Here is a 19,780-nt window from a genome sequence, read left to right on the forward strand (position 1 = left end):
GCACTGATTGATATCATGAACAGTCAAAAGGCTTTGATCTCATAAATGTTTCAAAGTAATGCTGAGAAAAATACCTAAAACTCACACATTAATAGATTTAACAACCAGTTTAACAGCAACAAAACAAGTACATCAACTTTCAAATGGTTTAAAGATGAAGGCAGCAGAAACTTCCATTCACCAAATCAGAGAGACAGAAAAAGCACTGGCAAACAAATACTGCAAGCCCTGACTACTTCACACTACTGAGAGGACATAGACATCAATAATGGAACAAACCTGCATGACAAAATGTTCATACTGACTGATACAATCTTGAAGACTGTTGGCAGATAATTCAGTGCACCATGTGTTTGTGGAAATCATCACCAACAGTCATCACAACACCGATCAGTTCATAGTACAGTATTTTCTTTGTTTAATTTGGAGGCACTTACTGCAATATTTGTACACATATACCTTATTCTCAATGTAAGATTAAGTACTCCTACTCACTTATATTAAAGGCATTTTAACATATTATGATATTAATGTCATTGAGTGTCATAACATCTTAAGTTGACACATTTTAAAAAACCCCAACATTTATCCATATCATTTCATGAGATTTCTATCTTGCAGAGCATCAAGTTTAGTTAATTCCACAGTTAAAACGTGTGTGAGGAATAATCTAGATCAAGGCAATACTTTTTTTTAAAGAAGTCTGGGTATGTAAGTGCCCTACTGGTCATCATTTGCAGCAGACGTCTGATGTTAAAAAAATATCGTGGTGATGTTTCTATCAACTGGTTTTAAAATCTTAGCTGATCTTATAATCTTTTTTTTATGAATCTCTCTTAACCAAAGTGCAACTGAAAGCACTTTCAGACTCATTTTGCCTTCATTCTGATTTAGAACTTTTTGTGCCACTTCAGCTCTGCATTCAACAAACTACTCAGAGCAGAAGAATTTATGAATACAGCAGACAGGCAAAATGAAGGGATAAATTAGCTCCTTTAAAGATTATTTAGAACCATGTCAAGAAATCTACCATTGGAGAAAATCAGTCTGCACAAATGGAACCACTTAAAGGTTAGGAAAGAGGGGGTATTCCAAGTATTATACCCTCTGGTTATGGTTCATGTTTTGGGGCGAGTGTGGGAATCTGTAGCTGTAAGGGCACCAATCCCACCTCCTATTACAACGCTGACTGAAACGATTCCTGGTATTACCTATCATTTGGAAGGCATTGATAAAATACCTACTGACACTGTGTAAATGTGCAGCCTGGTTCGCTGGTGTGCAAGCGCCACGCTGTACCCAAGCAGGTGTGCGTTCACTGCTTTAGTTTCCTGTTCAGGCCCATGACTTTGAAGGTAGCAGCAGTGATCTTCTCATACACAACGAACATGAGGGCAGCTGTCAGCACTGTCTGTAGCAGCTTGGCCTCCAGGCCTTTGTACAATCCAAGAACACCATGCCTCCTGTGATAAAGACAACGCATGTGAGTTAAATGACCAGCTATCTTAACATCCAGGAACAAAATGGGAATAAAAATCTGCCCCGGAGTTTTGATTCACACCCAAAACCCACCTGGGAATACACCACCACCCATACAACAAAGTATTAGTATAAGATTAGAATTCAAACCGGGCAGTATGGCAGCAAAAACAGCACCAAACTTAATTTTAGTGGCTTTTTCTTCCTACATTCAATCCTTATATAACAAAGTTTTGTAAGGTCTGAGCTGATCACACAAACAAAATAATTTGGTTAGTTAGTACATTATCATTTCTGATGAAAAACTGAGCTAACTAACTGAGATTAGCTTATTCCTGTTGGCTTCTGCCTATAGCTTCAAGCTGCAGAACCTTGACGGGTGTTTTCACTGGACACTGGACATTTCAAAGCATTAGAATTTTTCTGTTTCTGGAGAATCTTTTCCCTGAAATTTTCAGCTCCTCTTTTACATATTTTTTTTGTTAGTCGTGTAAAACGAGTCAGCAACAGTCAAGTGAATGTAATTGTGTGCATCTTAGAAGCTGCACCCACCTGATTCTATCCATGAGCAGGGAGAAAATGTTTGAGAGGCTTCCCATCACACCGCCCTTGCCATCACCTTTGTACTGGCCGAACTGATGAGAAAGCATAAAATTTATGATCATTCACTCATTGTGAATGCCATTAAAGAACTGACATTATCACGAGATCTTAAAGATATACAGCCCCACACTAACATCTGCATGTTCAACAATAAACTAATTACAGGCTTCATTAGGGTTTCATGTTCAGTTCCTGAGGTTCCCAGGAGAACACCATCTTCTTACTAAATAATAGAAAAAATACAAATTGTCTACTCTTCCATAATTGAATACTTTTGCATAGAAAAACCTAAACGAGAAGAAGTTCTTTCACAAAAGTTTAAATCTAGTAATAATGTCTTATTCTTCTATTGCAATAAACAAATATTTGAATATCAAGCAAAAAGTTACCAATCTAGTTAAACTATCTTTACTACACTCATTACTACATATATTATGATTTTCAATAATGTTTGAGACCTCTTGGAAAGGTAAATAAAAGGGTGAATTTACATATAATAAGGTATTTACCCTGAGGATTGCCTGAACTGTCTGCAGTGGATAAGTTGCTGTGGTAGCAACGGCCTTGGCAATGGCTCCAATGAGAAAGATCTCTGCTGAGGATATCTGTCGAGGGACAAGGATTAAAAATGTTTATTACATCATTCTCTGTGATAATAATACTATAAACACAATTGGTTTTCCTCCATGTTGGGATGTTGAGCATGTTTTCCCCTGCCATGGAAGAAAGCTTGTTTTCATTTAATAAGTAAATTGAAGCTAGCTCATGTTAAAAAATGATCAGTAAACCTGGTCAAAAAAAAGGCAAGGCTTCTAGTGTCGTCTTACCTTCCTCCCTCCTTTACCGGCCCTCCTCTTCATGGCCTCATAGAACATGAACTGTACGGCCGGGTTGAGGACGAGGATGAGAGAGGGCAGAGTGCTGTTCCACAGAGTTCCCACCCCCTCGTTGGCTATGATCTGCGAGAACGCATCTGAGAGGGAAAGCCCAAAACACAGAAGGGTATCACAATTGCACAGAAACAACAACAACAAAAAAAACACACAACAACAAAACTACAATACAGCAACACATGTACACGCACCAAATATGCCCTTGTACTGGGTCTGCTGGAGGTCTTCGTTTCTGAACTTTGCCCCCTGCATCTTCAGTCGAGTGTTGACCACCCACATGGGAGTGGTCAGGATCACGTTCACTGCCCCTGAATCAACAACACATAGTTAGCACCTTTCATTCTTATGCCCTTCAGTCAAAACCTTTAAATCTTGACTGTTTCCATCAAGTTATTAGTCATGATTAGTTTTATTGAATATGTGGTCACCTGATATGATCCCTATGAGCAGGTCTTTGGCAAGTCTGGACTTCTGTGGGCCAGATGCCGTCATCCTCTTCAGCGTGTTGAAGGTGTAGAAGTAGACAAAGTTGGAGCAGCAGAGGCTTGAGATGACTGGAAACCAGCCTCTGTACAAAGACTGCCTGGGGGGATAGTGTTCAGTTATTCATCCACATCATCAGCCTAAATAGTTGACTGTATTTATCAAAATGGCTTTTATTGATCATAAATGTCAAATTACAACTGAAAATGGGATTTTGATGAAGTGGTCCTATGGGTGATAACAGTGTTGCCACCACAGAAAAGTGTTCAAATCGAATTGAGGGGATTGGATTTAATGATGACATAACAAGTAGGGCTGCAAAAAACGGTTATGTCCATTATCAATTAATCTGCTGAATTTGACAGTTAAATTTTGGCATTTTCTCTGGAAAAATTATATTTTCATTGTCAAAATATTTGCCAATTAATTTTCGATCAATTGTTTCAGCTCTAAAAACAAGCCATAACTTGGTATAATTTAACCCAGCAGGCTTTGTGATAGCACAGGACAAAACTATACTTACAGGCCCTCTTCCTGTGCTATCTCAGCCAGGATGACGGGGGTGGATTTTGACTTTCGATTTTCATCCACTGTGAAAAAACAAACAAACACAAAATGAGTTCATGGAGTATAGGAGGAGTATTACAGAGCCTGTGAAAATAGTTGTATAATGTCCTCTGTGGCTCTGGAGGGAGCTTTCTAAAGTCTGAAAAATAACCTTGGTGATGTCATCAGGGTTATCTCAGCTTGGGCTTGAGACCTTTTTTTTTTACCAGAAATTATGCGTTATAAACTGGGGGCATGGAGTTCAAAGAATGACAAACAATGGTGTCTCTCTGTGTTCTCTTGGGGGTTTTAAAAGTCCCCCAACTTCATGGAAGTGCAATACTACATAGCTTGACTACTTTTTGTGGTGCATTTAAAGTCAATTCAAACTGGGGTTGTCTTCAGTTTCATTGAAAGTTCAAAATAAGTCCTCCAACTCACCCTGCAGTCTGCTTTTGGCTGTGTCCAAAGGAAAGAAGACTGTCATTGCAGTCACACTGCCCTAAAAACAACGCATAGTTAAGTTATTGACTGATACTGACAACTTTAATTTACAAAACAACATAAGTCTCAGGCTCCTTCTTCAATGCCAAGACAACAACAGGCACACCTACAAACTTAATATAAAATCATGATATCTCCTCTTATCGCACTTTATCTCTGCTCACCGTTGCACCAGCCACAGCATGAACCAGCGTCTCGTAAGACAGAAGGCCGACAGCTGAGCCACCGTGGTCGGACATCTCTGCAGCCTCGCTCCCTGTCAGGACCAGACACCGGAAAGAAAGAAAGTAGCTGACTGAGGAGCGACTCGACAGGAAACAGTGGTCTGTCTGGTTTTTCTTGCTGCGGAACTGGTTGGAGAATTAGACACTCACAGCTACAACTCCATTTGGCTTTTCTACACAGAAGACAGCCGAGAACAGAGAGCGGTGTAGCAAGAAAACTGTCGGCTAAATGTTTCCTCCTCCAATTTTTTCCTAGGATGGCGAAGTCATGACCCGCCCTACTCTGCCTCTGATTGGCTAGTAATCGTTGCCATCGTTGGTTGGGTTGGTTAGGTTTAGGCATGAGGAGTAAGATTGGTTATAAGAATACAAGGGTAAGCCAATCAGAGGCAGAGTAGGGTGGGTTGTGACTTCTCCATCCTAGGAAAAAAAAATTCTCCCATTCGTTCATTGGGTGACAGCTTCTTCTTCGTGACGTTTTTTGGCAGTTGGCAAACAACGAAAGGGCGCGTTACCGTTACCAATTGGTATGGAGTGTGTATCGTGACTCAAGGAAATCAGATAATTAATTAATAGTTAAAGATTCCAGACATGTTTTTAGATTTATATGAAATACGCTACTTTGAATAATAATATGTGTCCGATGTGGTTTTTCCACAAAAAAAGGTTCAATTATCTTGTTAAAACCCTTAAAATTACATCTCCTTCTCTCACATTAAAAATTCCAGATTTTAATAATGATAAATTACACTAAACACACACACACACACACACACACACACACACACACACACACACACACACACACACACACACACACATTGCATTACGCTTCTTTTTCTTCTTCTTCTGTTACTGTTTGAGTGGAGGGGGAGCAGTAGATTGGCATTAAAAACATTATAAATAAATAATAAATTAACTTTGGGAGCACTGTTGAAACATAATAATAGAGTGTGAAACGACAACATCTAAAGATCACTTTTTTGTTTATTTCATTTTACTGTATTAACAATCTGTATTATTGTATATATTAACTGTATTATCATATCATGAATATAGGCTCTATTTAAAAAAGCAGATAAAATAAAACAATAATATGAAAAAATATGCCCTCATCCATGGGTAGAGTGTGGCATAAAATCCAATTCCAGGCACTCAAAACAAAAAAGCCTTTATAATAATAAATAATAACACATACTAATACATTAAGAACACACAGGAAATCCATTTTTTCCAAAAATGAACCTCCACGGCCTTGTTTTTTCACATATCTACTGTAACTGCTCTGTTTTCAGTTTTATTTAAGGTTTTTCAGAATATTTACATGCGTTGTATCAAACATCACCCAGACCACCCAAAAACAGGAAACAAATCAAACATACAAGCCAAAAATAAATGAAAAGACAGCCTTGAAATATTCATATTTTTTACAGAATAAGGAGAGATACAGTCCTTTCTGCATTTTGAGTCCATGTCAACTCGTTCATTTGAACTCAACAAAAGAGACTTTTCTACCATGTGACTTTTAGATGAGTATTTGGCATTTTATGGAGGAAAAATGACTATTTGTCTTTGATAATCTGATATTTGTCTTTAATATTATTCTCCAGTGGTGGTATCCAGATTCTTCAGTAAAAATAGTAAAACCACAATGTAAAAATCAGTCACAAATAAAAATCTTTTATTCAAAATTTTACTTTAGTAATATCAGGAAAATGTACAGTGTAAACTTTAAGAATTTGATGTAAATGTACTCAATAGTCAGTGTGTTATATTATTATGTGTAATAAATTATTGATGCAACATGTAAGTAGCATTTTCATGTTGTAGCTCTGTAGGTGGACCTGATTTGAACTTCTATATATCCTGTTGGATATTACTGAAGATCACATTTTATAAGATAATCATGTTCTGTGTGTAAAATATTAAGCTTGTGTGGTCTGTGAAGAATAGCTGTCAATTAAATGTAGTGGAGAAGTGGAAACTCATATAAAGTACAATAAGTGTTGGTGTATGCATACTGAACTTGAGTACTTTTCACCTGTAGAAATATTCATAATTAGACCTAAACATTGTGCTACTTACTGCTGCTACTTAATGATGGGTGGGATGGTGCAGTAATAGTGTTTGAAATATCACCAGCAGGCAGCAGTGAACTGGACTTTGCTTTTGTTTTATGGCTTTGAGCAGCTGACGCCCAGTGCTCATTTTGTTCGCTCAGTGTCCAACGTGCATCTGACAGGAGAGAGAGAGGGGGAAAAGTGACAGAAAGTGACAGATTTGTTTCCTCCTTTTCTGTTCTTTTCACGTCGGCAGGGGTAGGAGATGTCTAGGTACCACAAAGCGGCGATTGATGGTTACTTGGACCTCTTAAAGGAGGCCACAAGGAAAGACCTGAACACTCCGGACGAGGATGGCATGACTCCCACATTACTAGCTGCTTTCCATGGACATGTCGATGCTCTTCAGCTCATATGCAGCAGAGGGTGAGCACTCCTCTCTATCACCTGTGCTTCATTTCACATAGCCTAAAAAATGCACAGAATAAATTGTTACTGTAAAAAAAAAAGAAGAAAAAGCTGTTTCTCCATTACCTTAATGATCTTAAGTTTATATTTTCATACCCCAAAGAGAATATGCCAAGCCTGAGCTGCATAAATCAATGTAGCTGACACTCAGACACGTATATATTTATATTAATACCATTTCTACTATATTGTATCTATAATTACCTAAAAAGAAACAAAAAGCTACAGTAGAACTACAAATTTTGTTCACAGAGAAAAGGTAAACTACTGTCCAATGAATTTCTAAAGCTGGAAAATGTTTTTTATGCTTTGTCTTATGCTGTGAATCAGTAGTTTAGGACTTCATCTGGGCTTCAACAACACATTGGTGCTCACATGTGTGCTAAAAGTTCATTCCAGTCTTTAGATTATACTGTCTCCCATGAGCTGAGCCAAATGTTTAATCAACCAACACAATCCTGAAAAACAAAAGAGCCCTTCATCTACCCCTCACCCCCTTCTCCATCCCTCATTCAGCACAACAAAAGACAGGCCGCAATCTAGCACAACATTTTCACTGACAAATATTTTCTCTCTGAGGTCCAGAATAGATGTTTAGAAGATTGGAGGTGAAGCTACCTACATGGCTAGAAATAACTGAAATGTTTCCGCTTCGGCCATTACCGGCACAAGCTGCGGTTTATGACAAGCTGTTGCAGTAAGACTTTTATTGCTGTGACAATGAGGCACAGCACTGGAGGACTTTACATCTTAATAGTTTACCAATTATCTTCAGCCATGTTTGGTACTATGTTGTGATATTTGAATATATAGCCCAAAAGGATTTATGTTAATTTTTAAATAACTGCATTTAGCCTGCAAGCTGAGTCATTTCTAAGTTAGCACTGGCCAAACACAATAATAAAGATCTGAAATAAACAAACCACACCTCATCTCTTTTTCTTCCTTATCTTCAAGTGTCTTTCTCTTTTTAAAGATATGTCCAACATTAACTCTACTGTTTTCTTGGAGAATCATTTTACTTTTTAGCATGTTTTCCTTTCTACTTTTTACTTCTACCTTTACATACATTTTATCTTAATGAAGTTTAAATGTATTTAGGTTTTGGTTAGAGCAAAGCCAATTTAAAAAAAAAATGCAGGTTATTACTTTCAATCTCATTTTTCTTTTGTGTTACACAGAGGAGACCCCAACAGGAGTGACATCTGGGGGAACACACCGTTGCACCACGCTGCAGCTAATGGCCACATGCACATCCTCAGCTTTCTGGTCAGCTTCGACGCCAACCTTTTCGCACTGGACAACGAATTCCACACGGCTATGGACGTTGCTGCTTCACGTGACCGCATGGAGTGTGTGCGCTTCCTGGATGCTGCCGCCTCACAGCAGACCAACCAAAACCCCAAGAAGGTTGCCAGCCTGAAGAAGGAGGCCACCAAAGAGGCGGAGAAACGTGTCAAACACTGTGAGAAGGTGAAGAAGAAACACCAGAACAAGATGGATAAGATGTACCGTGGAGCAGGCAATACTGGGTCTGTGTCAGAGGCCAGCATTGGGTCTGCATTCTCAAGCGGTGGCACCATGACAAGCGTCAATGAGCAGTTCTCCAAGCTTATTGCAGCTGACAAATCTGGCTCCCTTTCGACCAGGGTTAAAGGTACACTCCAGAGGAAGCTTGGGAAGAAAGATAAAGGCACACTGCAGCGATCAGGAGGAGATGGGAACGTTATTTTCCTCAAGCAGGAGAATGGAGCGTCTGAGAAGCCAGAGTTTTTGGGCGTCTTCAGTGAGCAGGATGAGAACATGTTGGATGAGGATGGAACAGCAGGATTCGAAGATGATTATGATGATGATGAAGAACAAGGCCAAGTCAAACAGTCCATCTTCAACCGGCCTGGTCTCGGAGGTCTGATTTTCATGAAACCGATGGCGCTGGAGTCAGACGACATGCCAAGCGGGAACAATGAAAGTCTCGGCTTCCTCGTTCAGAACAACTTGTTCGAGGCAGAGGAAGACGTTGCTGGCTTTGAGGGGAACGTTGACGCTGACTTACCCTGGGAGCAGGAAGATCTGGGATTGGATGATGATGAAGATGAGGACACGTCTCCTTTGGATGCGTTCTTGTCTGCCATCTCCTTGCCAGAATTTTCCCTTGCATTCAACAGAGAGCACCTGGACCTGGAGGCACTCATGCTTTGCTCTGATGAAGATCTGAAAGGCATTCGCATCCAGCTGGGACCCAGGAAGAAGATCCTGGAGGCCGTCAACCGCAGAAAGAATGCACTGGAGACTCCAGGCATCATGAAGGACAGTTGCCTGTGATCTGATGAGAAGATTATCAGCGATTTATAATCCTGTTTGACACTTCAGATGAATCTGTATCTATTGGAAAGAGCTTCAACAGTTTGATTTCCTGTATAAAACAAAGATGATTCAGCACTATTTCAGCTCCCTCTTTAAAATGATCAACTTAGCTTCATGGATATGGAATAACAGTTTGCAAAGCTCTGTTTTTGCACTATTATCCATTTTATAGCCACTAACAAACAGCATGACAGGAACTACTGTAGCAACCTACGTTCTACATGTCAGGTTCAAACAGGAACAAAAATGCCTGTGACAACTTAAAAATATAAGAATATTATTATTTAGAGAAAATAAAAAGAATGGACACATAGCCAGCTCCTTGATTTTAAATCCACATCACTGTGTAGACAAACATGTTGTTTTTGAATAGAAATTGTAATTTGTTTCTCCCCATAGAGGAGATAACAGGGCCAGTGGCTGATTTGGTTGTGCTGTTTATTTATAATTATTTGACTGTTGACAACATAATTGTCAAATAAATAAGGCATGTATGCAAAATAATGTTTCCTATGTGATATTCTTTAAAGCAAAGATGTGTGTATGTACTATTGACAGAGTCTCATTCCCACTTGGGGAGAAAAAGCTGGTCTTCACAACATAAACCACAACATTTAAGAGATCAGTACAGTGGCCAAGAGGTGAAAGCATTGCAACTGAAGAAAACATTTTCACCACTTTGACAGCATTTTAGAAAAATATGCTATAATTATAATTGTTCAGTTATTTATTTGCACAGGTAAATAACATAACACATTAACTGATTTAAAAAAAAAGATTGAGCTGGTAAATTTAAAAAAAAATCCAAAAAAGTTTGTAAAGCCATCCTAAGGGCAAAAATAATCTTAATCTTAATCTATCACTCAACTCTCAAACCCACAGAAAATCATCACCTGACTCTGTAGTCTCATTGCCGCTTTTAGCATCTTTCAGCTCATTGTCTTGGTTTTACAGCTCACATCTCTCATCAACCACTTTTCCAGCAGCAGCAGGGGAGAATTTTCAGAGACAAAAAAGATGAACCCACTGTGTTCTACCCGCTCAGCACCAAATCGCAGACAGACAAAGTTAGCAACAAGCCGCTGAACATAGTGGAACTTTTAGCAACTAAAGAACCTGATATTTCTCTCAGTAGTTAGTGGAGACCAACACAAAGCTAAAAGGAGAGTGAATATTGGACTTACATTTGCCAGTTGGCCTGAAACATGACAAATAATTCCTGATGTTGCTCTGTGTCTGCTGGATTTGTAAATAGGCAACAGTTTGCTAACCATTACAAACTTTATAAAATGATAATACGTCAGTGTTATGATTACAGCTTTATAGTAATCCAGCCACGATCAGCAGATTTAGTTCAAATTAGGGAGTCATTGTTGTGAGTGAGTAAATTATTTCATAATTGTACCTTCAAGGATAGGTTCACAAATTTGTCTGTCTGTCAGGTGCCCATATGAACACTGAAAGAGGTTTTCCTCGCTGTAATCATTCTTCCTGTTCATACTGGTTATTAAAAGATCCCCTTCAAATGTACTTTCAATGTAGATGATGGGGGCCAAAATCCACAATGTGTCCATGCGATCATTTTGTGCAAAAATGCATTTTAAAAGTTTATCTGAAGCTTATATGAGACTTCAGCAATCTGAGTTAGTCATATCAAGTGGATATCTGCCAGATTTACAGTCAGCATCAAATCTCCCTCTGTGTTTCCCTGTTGAGCTGGAGTGGAAGTGTAGCAACAAAAAGGACTTTGGCACTAAAAAGACTGTAACGTTGAAAGATATCTACTTGATTTGTCTAATCTGGATTAGCTTCAGATAAATTTTAAATACATTTGTGCTCAGACGGAGGCTTGTGGACTTTGGTCCCATCACTTACATTGAAAGTGCACCATGCCAGTACGAACAGGAGGAATAATTACAGCAAGAAAAACCTGTTTCAATATTCAATTGGGCACCTGACTATTGTTTTAAGACAGCCTTGAAAAAATGTGAACCCGTCCTTTCAACTGAAATAACTTCAATTATAACTTCAACAAAGAGAGAAAACGATGCTGGAGCAAATGCAGACGCTGTAGTGAAGCGAAGCAGGAAGTACTCGGAGGTGAACTCTCTTGACCTGTGCTGCGGCGGTGGGAGGAGCTCCTGGTGAGAGGCGGTATATGCCGCTGCACTCTGTGTGGGGGGAGAGTACCTGCTCTGTTAGTAGTCACGATTATGTCCATCAGTAAATATGTCTCACTGTGACAGCTGCTGAGCGTGTAATATCGCCTTTCTGTAAGTTACACTGTAAGTATTCTCCTGAAGCGAGTCGATATCTATCTCCGCCTCCATCTCGCGACACTGCTAAGCCTCATTAGTGAGCTAGTTAGCTGACGTTAACTTAATAGACACAATCTCGGCTCGTCTCTCTGCCGTGTTGCTTCTTCTGCGACTCTGTTTCAAATTTACATCTTAAATGAGTGCCTTAGTGAGTTAATTTACTACTTATCCGACTTTCCAGTGCAGCATTAGTAGCTAAAAGCTGAGGTGAGCATTTGACGTCAAAGTGTCCCTAACTATCTTGTCTGTTATGCCTCCACCAACCTCGCAGGCTTGCCTAGCAAAGTTAGAAATGGCTGAAATAATTGCAGTCAACGCCGGTTTACCGTTGCCGTCCACCCTGAATGCCACCTTCCCGGTTCCTCAAGACGGCTGCATCGTTGCTGCTGCTGCTGCCGCTGCTCCAGCTCCTCTGAGCAGCGAGGACTACCTGTTTGTGGAGACCAGGCACCCCAACACTGTCCTGCAGGGCCTCAACAGCCTGCGGCTCAACAACGCCTTCTGTGATGTGACTCTTTGCTGTGGAGGACAGGAGTTCCCCTGCCATCGCATCGTGCTTGCCTCCTTCAGCTCTTACTTCCAGGTAAAAGCAGGTTTCTTCACAGTTATGCCAGGGCAAAACGCACAAGTAGTCAAGTTTATATGCTGCAAAATTAATTTCCCTGATTTTCAACTCCACAGGCAATGTTCTCCACTGATCTGATAGAGTCCAAGCAGGAGCGGGTTGCCATCAATGGAGTTGAACCTCAGATGGTTGGCATGCTGGTGAGCTACGCCTACACATCAGAGGTCTACATTTCTAAAGCAAACGTGCAGGTAAAGTATTCTCACCTTTCCTTCTCCACTGTCACCCTTCATGATTAGCTCCTGACTAGTGCTGAAAAACAAACTCAATCTTGTCTAGGCGCTGCTGGCAGCAGCCAACCTGCTGGACGTCATGGCTGTCCGAGAGGCCTGTTGTCGTTTCATGGAGCGTCAGATGGATGAAATGAACTGTGTGGGGATTCACTGCTTTGCTGAAGCCCATTCTTGTAAGGTGTTGGAGAAACGCAGCATGGATTACATTCTTGAGCACTTCAGCAGTGTTTCTCAGCAGGTGACAAACTGATTATGGTAGTCTTTTAATATTGAGTCCTGTGCAGATCAGATGGACTCCCTGATGGTCAATATAGGTCAAATCTTCTATTGTCATATACGTAATTTTGTAATGCAATATTGATTTTTTTATATTGTGATAAAGTGAAATGAAATAAAACACTAACCTTCAGAGAATAAGAGCAGATATTTCAATTATTATTCAGTGATTATGTCCAATCAAAATGGAAGGAACCCTTCAAAAGCAAATAATCAAGTTCATACAAAGCCGCCTTCGCTCGTGCCACCAGCACCTCCCCACCAGGATAATTGAACCTGGCAGTGTTGTTGTTTTCATGTGTGAAAGGGGCTTAGCAAAGATAATCTACCCTGCCTGTCAGCAGTCGAACCAAGGCCTACAAGTGATTATCCTCCATGGACTGGAGGTGTTTAGTAAGCAGGTTGAGTAGGTTGAGTTTGTTAAATGGGACCTGTTCTGCTCATTTGCACCTCTAAATTTTTATTTTGGGACTCCACTAGAGTAGCTTTGCATGGGCGCTGTGCGTGGAGCAGATGACCATATAAAGAAACCCGTCATAAGCGGACGTCGGCTCAGGCTGAAAGTAGAAATAACTTTTGGAAACAGAGTGTTCAGAGCAGTCTGAAGCTGGTGCTTTTTGCTCACAGGGAACACTTCTACATACGTTTACCTCATTATTTGACACTTTGGCCACATTTAATATGAACAGCCGACATTGTAACATTATATGTATGACTGAAAATACGGAAAAGCATAATAGGTCCCCTTTAAATGAATCATGTTCTCTTCCAATGTCCTTTCCTCCAGGAGGAGTTTCTGTCTCTGTGTGTGGACAAACTGACAGAAATCCTTGCCAGCGACCATCTCAACGTGCCCAAAGAGGAGTTGGTGTTCGAAGCTGCCATATCGTGGCTGAGTAAATGCCCTTCTCGCAAACAGAGCTTTGAAAAGGTCAGATTAAAATGAACGCAGCTCTATGATCAGCACGTACAAGACATTCATAAATGAAGAATTATCTTCAGATATTATACAAATATTATAGCACTAAATATTATAGGAAATATGTGATGCAAGTTCTGTTCTCCTCAAGCAGAGCTGTCCTGCTCTCTAGATATCTTATAATTACCTTACTAATTTCAATGTAGGCTTATTTTAGTCTACTGTAAGTACATGTTGTGCAGCTGTTGTGGGGGAAAATGAACAAAAATATAGTGTAAATAAATATCAGATCAGCAGATACTGACTGAGCCCTGTATTTATGGCGAAATGATGATAACTCATACCAAACACAGGGCCTTTCGCGACATGGATACCACTGGCAAGGGCCATGGGTATTGTAAATCTCCTACTGGATAAAACTTAGTTTGAACACTTGATGTTAAGTGGCAGTTCAGTTCAGTTAATCAGATTTCTCTCCTCTCATGTGCTGGAGGTCCTCGAGCATATCCGTCTGCCTCTCATCAGCCCTTATTACCTCCACGATGTGATCGAGTCTCAGGATGTAGTGAAGGAGAACCAGGGCTGCCAGAGGCTCATCTCCGAGGCCAAGGACTACCTGTTGCTAAAGGACCGCCGCGGAGAGCTCTATTGCCCGAGGGCACGACCACGCAGGTCCACAGGTAAACCCAGTCACATCCGCACACGCACCTGCATTGCAACTAAGAGCCATTCAGTCTTTATTTCTACTCAAGATCATTGAGGGGCGACCCCTAAAATTAAAAGTAGTCTTTCCAAGTGGAGCATGAAGCAAGAGCCAGTCAGTAGAGTGGGTCTGATAGAGCCCATCTGAGTAACAAAGCCTTTCTGAAAGGTAATATAGTAATTTCATAATAACAATATTGTTGATATAAATAGTAAAAAGAACTGGACCTAAAATTGAACACTGTGGAACAACTTTTATTACTGATTAAAAACTCAGAATAATAGCTTCCCAATTTAACAGATTGTTGTCTCTCTGATGAGTAGTTCCTGAACTAATTGCATTCATTGATATCAAATCCCATATTATGTAGCCATTATGTGGCCTCCGCAAGAGCAGGCAATGGTCTACAGTATCAAATGTTGTGGATAAATCAACAAAAAGTGCCGCACAAATCTTTTTTTATTTTTTTAATACTGATCTATCATTTAGGACCATACTAACAGCAGTTACAGTAGTGCGCCCCACTCTAAAACCAGACTGAAATGGGCTCAAGATGGAAGCTCTGGACAGAAATGCCTTCAATTGATCATTTACAAGAGATTCAAGGCAAGGCAGTTTGAAAATTGGTCTATAGTTGTTAAGACTCTTCCTGTCACTCTTGTGTTCAATTTAGCCTTTAACTAACTATGTCTTCCCTGATACAGCCTGAAACTCTTTTTTGCACTCCGCTTCACACTTATGCACTGCTGCTTTTTTCAAAATGTTGTATTTTACTTGGTTTTATGCATTCTATGTATTCTATTTTTTAACTTATTTCTTTAAATTATTACCTGTGGGTTATATCTTCCATCTCATGTTATGCATTTGAGTTGAGTGAGAGATTAAATCCAGAAAGTACTCTGATTTGGCTTTCCACACCATGGATGTGCATCTGTTTCTAAGTCTTAAAGGTTAGGACTGAAAACATTTCGTTCATGTGAGAAATATGCTTCAACACACACTATGTCCTTTACTCAGAGAGGTATACACTCAAGCTTTTCCCCCTTTCTTTTAAAAAAGATACCTCCCACTCGTTATTATGAGTTATTAGAAAGCGTTTACACCTGGTTTCTGCCCTTATGCTCCGTCACATACAGTACATTTTATCCTACAAAGGCAAATTCTTTTTTTAAATTAACGTCTATTCAAAGGCCAGCATCCCTCGCCTCACTCCTCTTTGTTACTCTGCTCCTGTTTCCATGGCAACAGGGACAGCTGAAGTGATAGTGACAGTCGGCGGAGAGGATGACAAGGTGGTGCTGCGCAGCGTCGAGAGCTTCGATCCCGTGACGAACAAGTGGAAGAATTTGGCCTGCCTGCCCTTCGCCGTGAGCAAGCACGGGCTGGTGGTTTCAGGTGAGCGGACACTGTCGGCTTCAATCAGGTTAAACTCATTCATAACTGATTGTATAAGCCCACTCCATATTGTGTCCTCTTTTTCAAATGAAGAACTAAGCGTAGATGTGGTGCACATGAAAAGTGACATGTTTCTTTCTCCTCCTCTCTCGGTCTCTCTGTAGACTCCACTCTGTATTTGGCGGGAGGGGAGTTTCCTGACGGCTCAGCCAGCAGGGAGATGTGGCGCTATGACCCCTGCTTGGACTCGTGGATGGAGATGGCTCCCATGAATGTGGCTCGCTCAGAGTTGGGTAAGGCTGTCTCAGGGACATTTTAATAAAGTATACAGTGTTTCCCCAAGGTTCACCTGAGTCTTTGTCCAACCTGCAAGTGGATCAGTAAGGTAACCTGGAACACCCGAGGGCCCTGGTGTGTTCCCAGGTTATTTAAGCTTGGGAAATGGGGGCTCGTCCATTCGGGTTAGTTTGTTAAAGTTTGTTTTGTGCCTCAGGTAGCGGTTGGGCGCATAGTGATTGTGCAGCTGATGAGGTGATTTGGTCCAGCTGCATGCTGGCTTTTTGGGCTGCGTGTTTTGTGGCCAGAGCTGTTTTGTTTGTTGGTTTAGCTCTGCAGGCATTGAGATCTTTTTTTTCTGTTATCTTGTTTTATCCTTTTTAAAAGTTTTTCTTGCACTGTTTAGCTTTGTGTTGTACACCACCTTCTGCCAAATGCTGAAAAATGTTTTTGTTTTAAAATGTTGTCTTCACCTTCTTCTCAATGGCTCTTTTCACCCCCAAATACTAATGAGGGCCTGGATATCTTCATTTGACCAACAAGCACTCTCCATAGATCCTTTTCACAGCAGCCATTTTGACTTGTCAAAGCAGAAAAAGCACAGGTGGAATTAAATATGTTAGCAATGGCTGAACTCCATTTAGGTGAGCCTGTCTCAAGGCTCCAGTACTGAGCATCTTCACTCACTCACTGGGACAGTTAATGGAATTGAGCTTTCATTAATGTCATTATTCACACCTGTGCTTTTCCTGCTTTGACAAATCAAAATGTCATCTGTGAAAAGGGTCTACTCTTATTTTATTTTAAAAAAAATTTTTTAGTGTTGGGTGCATTGGTTCATTCGGACAGGTAGGAGACAAATCATGGTTACTCATTTTGATTTTAATCATCCTTGTTCCTCTTGAGCACGGCTGAGATGTAGTTGCTGGATCTCATCCCTAAAGGAGGCACTGAACAGTTGAAACAAAAACAGGATTTGTTTCCTGCAGTGGGAAAAGGCTATTAGACATTGTGTCTAGAATGTTAATGTAAAAAGTTATCATCAGTGATTCCCCTCTTTCCTCACAGGCCTGGTGATGCTGGACGGCTTTGTGTATGCTGTGGGAGGTTGGGAAGGACGCTCTCGTCTGGACTCTGTGGAGTGCTACAACCCCGACACCAACTCTTGGCAGTTCACCGAGTCTGTCAAGATGGCCGTCACAAGTCCTGCAGTGGTGGCCCTGGACGGACTGCTTTATGTTACTGGTACCAAACACGAGTTCCACACAAGAACATTATCTTGACGTTGTACTTTTTATTTAAAATGGTTTTTACCAACAGTGCTTTTAGAGTTTTGTTTGCTGCTGTCTTGTTGGCAGTGCGCTGATATTTCTCTGTGTGTCCTGGTAGGTGGTGCAGTTCTAGAGGATGGTGATGGCACAGACCTTGCACAAGTGTACAACCCTAAAACCTCTACATGGACAGAGGTTTCCCCGATGCAGATCGCTCGCTCTGGTTCAGCAGCATGTACACTCAAAGGAAAACTCTATGTAATAGGTATTGTACTTTACAGCGCCCTGTCCAGAACTTAAACCTTTGCTGATTCACACACACTAATTAATGACAGAACAAATTAAAATTAAATTAAGGAATATAGTCACATTGACTGTTATATTTATTTCTTGTAGGCGGCTGGCATGCCTCAACAGAAAACACAGATAAGGTGGAGTGTTATAATCCCAAAACCAACCAGTGGACCATGTGTGCCCCCATGAAAGAACGACGCTACCGGCCTGGTGTCGCTGTGGTGGATGGAAAGATCTATGTTCTGGGAGGAGAAGAGGGCTGGGACAGGTGAGGAATTATATGAATAAAATGTAGAGAAGATACTTGTGCACATAATAGGCATGTAATCCCCCACAGGAACCTTTTTAGGAATGCAGGAACTTTTTTAGGAACTCAGGAACCATACCTGCGTTTTGACTGGGTAACCAGGATTTACTTTGGTTCCTCTCCTTTTGTACAACCTCATTCACACAGTTAGGAGTTTTTGTTTGATTTGTTAATCAGACTAATTTGGCTAATCTTCAGATGAAATACAACCAGGAGTGTAAACACGAAACTTCAGGTTTCTGATTTGTTAGTTCCTGTGGCTCTTTAGTACCTGGAACTATTTGGTTGAAAAGAGGCATTAGATTAAAAACAGAACAAACACAATTATAGCTTTCTTTTATTGAAAAAGACAGTGTTACTTTATCGATGTTAAATTTACAAATGGTTAATGCTGATCAATCTTTGAATGCAGATATCATGACACTATTGAGAGGTACTGTGACGAGACTGACGCATGGGAGATTGTCGGAGAGATGCCCACCAGTCGCAGTTGGCTGAGCTGTGTGTCTCTCCAGCTGAGGAAGGACATGAACAGCAGCCCTGGTACACCAAACGACAACTAAGTGAGGTCGTCAAATGGCAAGTCTTTTGTGGTTATTTGCACCCTCTTCGGGGACAGTGCACTTCAAAGCTCAGTGCTGTGCAGACCAGTTAACTGAAGAGAAAGGATGCCTGGATTTGGCACATTGCTGTTTGAGCTGTTACTGGAGGCAAAGAGGAGCTGGTTTTTAATCAGTGACAATTTATGGAATGAGTCTCACTCACTCGGGTCCCTCCTTTGGTGTGGCGACAAAGGAAACGTCGTTGACCCACATGAATCTCAAGTAACTGATCGACAACTCAATCAGCAGTCTAAGCTCAGTCTCTGTATGATGTGAACATGTTAAGGGTTGTGTTTTAATGTCCGAGCGCCTCAAATCTGTGAACATTTTCCCAGCCAACATAGTGTATTTTTGTATTATTATTATTATTATTATTATTATTATTATTATTATGTGACGTATTTATTTGGAGTATGACGAGCTGTGAGAATTACATTTTTTAAAAAAGATCCTCTAATAAAGATGTTTAATTCTACACTGTGAATGCTTGTCTTGTTTCCTTTTTTTCCATTTCACATTTCATACATCTTCTAAAACACAAATACACTGAGTAACCAGAAAACTAGAAACACATGTACAACTGTATTAAAATACGAAACACATTATTGTTCAAATAGAGTATTTTTATGTCTTAATGCATGTCTTTAAGGGGTCTTTAAGTTTTTGTAGACTATAAATTCAGTTTTTGTGATCAATTCCTACCTTTAACAAAAATTATGTTTCATTGAAGGCTTAGTCTTAGAAAATAGTTAATTTAAACAGAGCCAGTGGGAGTTTGTGGAAGCTAATTCTGCTAGGAACAGAAAATGGAGATGATAAAAATACTTGTTAAGTCAAGCTTTCACTTTCTCAAATGGGAAAGTGTGTCCAAACTTTTGACCGCTACTGTATATTTAACACATCATTTTTACTGGCTGCTATTTGACTCAATATTTAA

The 19,780-nt window shown here is 40.3% G+C and overlaps 3 protein-coding genes across 6 annotated transcripts; 2 read left to right on the forward strand and 1 right to left on the reverse strand.

Moving 5' to 3' along the window:
* Positions 1 to 426: 426 nt before the first annotated feature.
* Positions 427 to 4,975, reverse strand: LOC121883469 (peroxisomal membrane protein PMP34). The gene is made up of 10 exons (XM_042391748.1): positions 4,883 to 4,975; positions 4,673 to 4,764; positions 4,446 to 4,506; positions 3,982 to 4,048; positions 3,404 to 3,558; positions 3,167 to 3,283; positions 2,910 to 3,055; positions 2,592 to 2,687; positions 2,032 to 2,114; positions 427 to 1,463 (listed from the first exon to the last, which is right to left on the reverse strand). Exons 2-10 carry the CDS (start codon positions 4,745 to 4,747, stop codon positions 1,316 to 1,318), a joined length of 948 nt encoding a protein of 315 aa, XP_042247682.1. The 5' UTR covers positions 4,748 to 4,764; positions 4,883 to 4,975; the 3' UTR covers positions 427 to 1,315.
* A 256-nt stretch (positions 4,976 to 5,231) lies between these two features.
* anks4b (ankyrin repeat and sterile alpha motif domain containing 4B) lies at positions 5,232 to 10,257 on the forward strand. 2 transcript variants are annotated; one of them, XM_042393111.1, is made up of 3 exons: positions 5,232 to 5,259; positions 7,049 to 7,218; positions 8,442 to 10,257. In XM_042393111.1, exons 2-3 carry the CDS (start codon positions 7,058 to 7,060, stop codon positions 9,580 to 9,582), a joined length of 1,302 nt encoding a protein of 433 aa, XP_042249045.1. In that variant the 5' UTR covers positions 5,232 to 5,259; positions 7,049 to 7,057; the 3' UTR covers positions 9,583 to 10,257. The 2 variants fall into 2 exon arrangements, with proteins under 2 accessions (XP_042249045.1, XP_042249044.1); XM_042393110.1 differs by lacking the exon at positions 5,232 to 5,259 and having other exon boundaries at positions 5,811 to 7,218.
* A 1,494-nt stretch (positions 10,258 to 11,751) lies between these two features.
* si:ch211-256e16.3 (kelch-like protein 20) lies at positions 11,752 to 19,327 on the forward strand. 3 transcript variants are annotated; one of them, XM_042394131.1, is made up of 12 exons: positions 11,752 to 11,897; positions 12,214 to 12,525; positions 12,624 to 12,758; positions 12,847 to 13,038; positions 13,864 to 14,007; positions 14,489 to 14,675; positions 15,947 to 16,093; positions 16,258 to 16,386; positions 17,438 to 17,614; positions 17,759 to 17,905; positions 18,037 to 18,202; positions 18,654 to 19,327. In XM_042394131.1, the coding sequence occupies exons 2-12, from the start codon at positions 12,235 to 12,237 to the stop codon at positions 18,802 to 18,804; spliced, it is 1,866 nt and encodes a 621-aa protein (XP_042250065.1). In that variant the 5' UTR covers positions 11,752 to 11,897; positions 12,214 to 12,234; the 3' UTR covers positions 18,805 to 19,327. The 3 variants fall into 3 exon arrangements, with proteins under 3 accessions (XP_042250065.1, XP_042250064.1, XP_042250063.1); XM_042394130.1 differs by having other exon boundaries at positions 11,753 to 11,909; XM_042394129.1 differs by lacking the exon at positions 11,752 to 11,897 and adding an exon at positions 11,953 to 12,090.
* The last annotated feature ends 453 nt before the right edge of the window (positions 19,328 to 19,780 follow it).

This window comes from Thunnus maccoyii, chromosome 18, assembly GCF_910596095.1.
Source record: "Thunnus maccoyii chromosome 18, fThuMac1.1, whole genome shotgun sequence".
Lineage (NCBI taxonomy): Eukaryota > Metazoa > Chordata > Actinopteri > Scombriformes > Scombridae > Thunnus > Thunnus maccoyii.

Bases quoted from the DNA above. Each gene is read 5' to 3' on its own strand.
- LOC121883469 (XM_042391748.1), bottom strand. From the start codon at position 4,747: ATGTCCGACCACGGTGGCTCAGCTGTCGGCCTTCTGTCTTACGAGACG. The intron at 3,559-3,981 runs GTAAGTATAGTT...CTATCCCCCCAG, and splicing joins ATAGCACAGGAAGAGGGCCT to GCAGTCTTTGTACAGAGGCT. The intron at 2,115-2,591 runs GTAAATACCTTA...CTTTCTCATCAG, and splicing joins CAGTTCAGGCAATCCTCAGG to TTCGGCCAGTACAAAGGTGA.
- anks4b (XM_042393111.1), top strand. From the start codon at position 7,058: ATGTCTAGGTACCACAAAGCGGCGATTGATGGTTACTTGGACCTCTTA. The intron at 7,219-8,441 runs GTGAGCACTCCT...TGTGTTACACAG, and splicing joins CAGCTCATATGCAGCAGAGG to AGGAGACCCCAACAGGAGTG.
- si:ch211-256e16.3 (XM_042394129.1), top strand. The intron at 12,759-12,846 runs GTAAAGTATTCT...AATCTTGTCTAG, and splicing joins TTTCTAAAGCAAACGTGCAG to GCGCTGCTGGCAGCAGCCAA. The intron at 16,094-16,257 runs GTGAGCGGACAC...GTCTCTCTGTAG, and splicing joins GCACGGGCTGGTGGTTTCAG to ACTCCACTCTGTATTTGGCG.